This window comes from Sapajus apella, unplaced genomic scaffold (assembly GCF_009761245.1).
Source record: "Sapajus apella isolate SASKATOON/1434 unplaced genomic scaffold, GSC_monkey_1.0 scaffold152, whole genome shotgun sequence".
NCBI lineage: Eukaryota > Metazoa > Chordata > Mammalia > Primates > Cebidae > Sapajus > Sapajus apella.
The window spans coordinates 626,601-630,792 of record NW_022437092.1 but is presented as its reverse complement, the minus strand read 5'-3'; the positions used below and the strand labels follow the sequence as shown (position 1 = coordinate 630,792).

The window sequence follows — 4,192 nt, the reverse complement described above, 5'->3', positions numbered from 1 at the left end:
CACCAGGATCTGCACTCGACACTAAACTCTGCACTCGGCACCTAGCCAGCCGTTGGAAAACCGCGCCAAAATTTAAAAGAAGCCCCGCCAAAACCTGCCCAATAGCATATAGCCCCATCCAGCCTGCTCACCGGAAATCCCGCCTACCTACCTATAGCAGCTTGCCACGTCCACGTCCTGTTTGCCCCACGCCTTCAGGCGTGACTTCCCCGGCCTCTTTCCCTGGGACCACGGAACCTCGCCCGGGAGCTGAATAAATTGGCATTTAATCTTTTTATGCAGGCCTCAGTTTCCTCATTTTAAACTCAGCAATATACCTCACAGAGAATAAATCTTATAGGCACCGCCATGTCTAGCTAAGTCTATTTTTTATTTTTTTTTTGAGTTGGAGTTTCGCTCTTGTTACCCAGGCTGCAGTGCAATGGCGCGATCTCGGCTCACCGCAACCTCCGCCTCCTGGGTTCAGGCAATTCTCCTGCCTCAGCCTCCTGAGTAGCTGGGATTACAGGCACGCGCCACCATGCCCAGCTAATTTTTTGTATTTTTAGTAGAGATGGGGTTTCACCATGTTGACCAGGATGGTCTCGATCTCTTGACCTCGTGATCCACCCGCCTCGGCCTCCCAAAGTGCTGGGATTACAGGCGTGAGCCACCGCGCCCGGCTGTCTAGCTAATTTTATGCTTTTTTTTGAGACAGAGTCTCTCTCTCTCTTGCCCAGCCTGGAGTGCAATGGCCCGATCTTGGCTCACTGCAACCTCCGCCTCCAGGGTTTAAGTGATTCTCCTGCCTCAGCCTCCCAAGTAGCTCGGATTACAGGCATGCACCACCACGCCAGGCTAATTTTATGTTTTTAGTAGAGATGGGTTTTACCAGGTTGGCCAGGCGGGTCTCGACATCCTGACCTTTAGTGATCCACCCTCCTCAGTCTCCCAAAATTCTGGGATTACAGGTGTGAGCCACCGCCTCCAGCCCAAATTTTTGAAAAACGCTAGGCAGTTCAGAGAAAACACATGTGTTGCCATTGGGGTAGACATCTCCCCTAGACATCTGGAATATCTGCCAAAATGTGGCTGGCCTGGGAATAGAATTGGCAGTTTTCCCCATGTTGAGCTGCCATTAACACATACAGCCAGTTAGCTTGCTTGAAAGCCCATGCAGGATTCTTTAATAAGTTAAACATGTCTTACCAATAAGTGCAGAGTAGTTAAAAAATATATAGAAAAATAAGTTAAATATAGAGCTCCCAGCTGGGCATGGTGGCTCATGCCTGTAATCTCAGCACTTTGGGAGGCCAAGGTGGGCAGAGTCAGGAGTTCAAGACCAGCCTGGCCAACATGGAGAAACCCCATGTCTACTAAAAATACAAAAATTAGCCAGGCATGGTGGTGCATGCCTGTAATCCCAGCTACTCGAGAGGCTGAGGCAGGAGAATCCCTTGAACCCAGGAGGTGGAGGTTGCAATGAGCCAAAGTCGCTACTGCACTCCAGCCTGGTGATACAGCAAGAATCTGTCTCAAAAAAAAAAAAAGAGCATATGACCCAGAAATTCCACCTCTAGACGTATACCCTAAACAGTTGCACAGCCAAATATTGTATACTCATGTTCGTAGGAGCGCTATTAAGATGGACAACCCAATGTTCACCAGTGGATGAATAGACCTATCCATTCAATGGAATATTACTCAGCCATAAAAAGGAATGAAGCAGTGACACATGTCACAACGCGGATGAACCTCAGAAATCTTATGCTAAGTGAAATAAGCCAGACACAAGAGGCCACAGAGCATATGATCCCATTTATATGAAATATCCAGAAAAGGCAGATCCACAGAGAGAGAAAATAGATTAGTGGTTGCCAGGGGCTGCAGGAAGGGAGGAACGAGTAGTGAGTGTTTAATGGGTGTGAGGTTTCCCTTTGGAGTGATCAAAAAGTTCTGCAACTGCATGGATCTAATGGCTGTACCACATTGTGAATGTAAGAAATGCCACTGAATTGTTTGTTACTATTATTTTCTTTTTTTCTTTTTCTGAGATGGAGTCTCTCCCTGTTGCCCAGGCTGGAGTGCAGTGGCGCAGTCTTGGCTCACTGCGACCTCTGCCTCCTGGGTTCAATCGATTCTCCTGCCTCAGCCTCCTGAGCAGCTGGGATTACATGCGCATGCCACCATGCCTAGCAAATTTCTGTTTTTTTTTTTTTAATCTTTATTCTATGAAGAAGTTTTTCTTTTTTGTTTTTTAGATGGAGTCTTGCTCTGTAGCCCAGGCTGAAGTGCAGTGGCACAATCTCAGCTCACTGCAACCTCCGCCTCCCGGGTCCCAGTTCAAGCAATTCTACCTCAGCCTCCCAAGCAGCTGGGATTACAGGCACAAGCCACCATGCCCAGCTAATTTTTGTATTTTTTAGTAGAGACGGGGTTTCACCATGTTGGCCAGTCTAGTCTTGAACTCCTGACCTCATGATCCACCCGCCTCGGCCTCCCAAAGTGCTGGGATCACAGGCATGGGCCACCCTGCCCAGCCTATTTCTGTATTTTTAGTAGAGACGGGGTTTCACCATATTGGCCAGGCTGGTCCTGAACTCCTGATCTTCTGACATGTCCACCTCAGCCTCCCAACAACGTGCTAGGATTACAGGCGTGAGCCACCGCGCCGAGCCTAATTTCATTTTTTGAGACAGGGTCTCACTCTGTTGCCCATGCTGAAGTGCTATGGTGTGATCATGGCTTACTGAAGCCTTGACTTCTTGGGCTCAAGTGATCCTCCCACCTCAACCTCCAGAGTAGCTGGGAATACAGGGGCACATCGCCATGCCCAGCTGATTTTTTATGCTGCCCAGGATGGTCTCAAATGCCTAAGCACAAACAATCCTCCTGCCTCGGCCTCCCAAAGTGCTGGGATTACAGGCCTGAGCCACTGTACCCAGCCCCAAATTGTTCATTCTAAAATAGTTAAAAAGCTAAATTAAATTTTATTTTTCATGGATTTTAACATGACAAATAAGAGGTCACAGAGGAAGAGCTATTATTAATCCTATTTTACAGATGGGAAAACTGAGGCTCAGAGTGCAGACCAAGATATCCACACAGCCTGAGGGCAAAGAAGCTGGAGATGAGCCCCACCCTACCATCCCAAGAACCAGGGTACTGACCGCTTGGCCACCCAGCCTTACCTCAGAGAGATCGTCTTGCTCAGGTGTGTTGGAGCCACCGCTGTCCTGTTCTTCCAGATGCACCACGTCTAGGGAGGGACTGAGAGTCAGCACAGGCTGGGGTCCGGGCCTGCTCACCCTCAGTCCCCCTGTGCCCACCAGCCGGCACCTGGAAAGGGGTCACGGGTGAGGCCCAGCTGGCGGATGATGTAGCGGGGGATGTCCGTCTTGACAAGGTGGCCCTCCTTGGCGTGTCCCTCGGCTGCCTCCAGCAGATGGTAGAACTCCTCAGGGTTGAATTCCTGAGGGAAGGCAGGAGGGGGGTTCGCACAGGCTCCCAGGGTCCCCCCACCCGCCCCAATGCATGCCCAGCCTTCTCACCAGGCACTCCAGCAGCCTCGCGGGGCGTGAGATGATAATAAGCAACTTCTTCACCAGCTGAGTGACGAAGGCCACCTCCAAGCTCTCAGAGCGTTCATAAGCCTGTGGCAGGGGACACGGGGACAGGGCTCACAGACAGCCTGCTTCAGCCCAGTCCCCCTCTCAGCCCTTTGAGGTACACACTGCTGCTACTGTCTCGTTTTACAGACGAGGAGACTGAGGCCCAAGCCACACAGTAAAAATAATGAGGCTGGGTTGGTGGCTCACACCTGTAATCCCAGCACTTTGGGAGGCCGAGGTGGGTGGATCACTTGAGATCAAGCATTTGAGACCAGCCTGACCAACATGATGAAACCATGTCTCCACTGAAAATACAAAATAAGCCGGGCGCGGTGGCTCAAGCCTGTAATCCCAGCACTTTGGGAGGCCGAGGCGGGTGGATCACGAGGTCAAAAGATCGAGACCATCCTGGTCAACATGGTGAAACCCCGTCTCTACTAAAAATACAAAAACATTAGCTGGGCATGGTGGCACGTGCCTGTAATCCCAGCTACTCAGGAGGCTGAGGCAGGAGAATTGCCTGAACCCAGGAGGCGGAGGCTGCGGTGAGCCGAGATCACGCCATTGCACTCCAGCCTGGGTAACAAGAGCGAAACTCCGTC

The 4,192-nt window shown here is 50.8% G+C and overlaps 1 protein-coding gene across 5 annotated transcripts in view; it reads right to left on the bottom strand.

Moving 5' to 3' along the window:
* MAST1 (microtubule associated serine/threonine kinase 1) overlaps positions 1-4,192 on the bottom strand; it is a 45,182-nt gene that overhangs the window by 20,378 nt on the left and 20,612 nt on the right. For all 5 annotated transcript variants that reach the window (XM_032265821.1, XM_032265822.1, XM_032265820.1 and 2 more), the window contains 3 exons: positions 3,531-3,632; positions 3,319-3,451; positions 3,171-3,238 (listed from right to left, as the gene is read on the bottom strand). In XM_032265821.1, the coding sequence (XP_032121712.1) occupies positions 3,171-3,238; positions 3,319-3,451; positions 3,531-3,632 (303 nt within the window). The remainder of the gene's footprint in view (positions 1-3,170; positions 3,239-3,318; positions 3,452-3,530; positions 3,633-4,192) is intronic.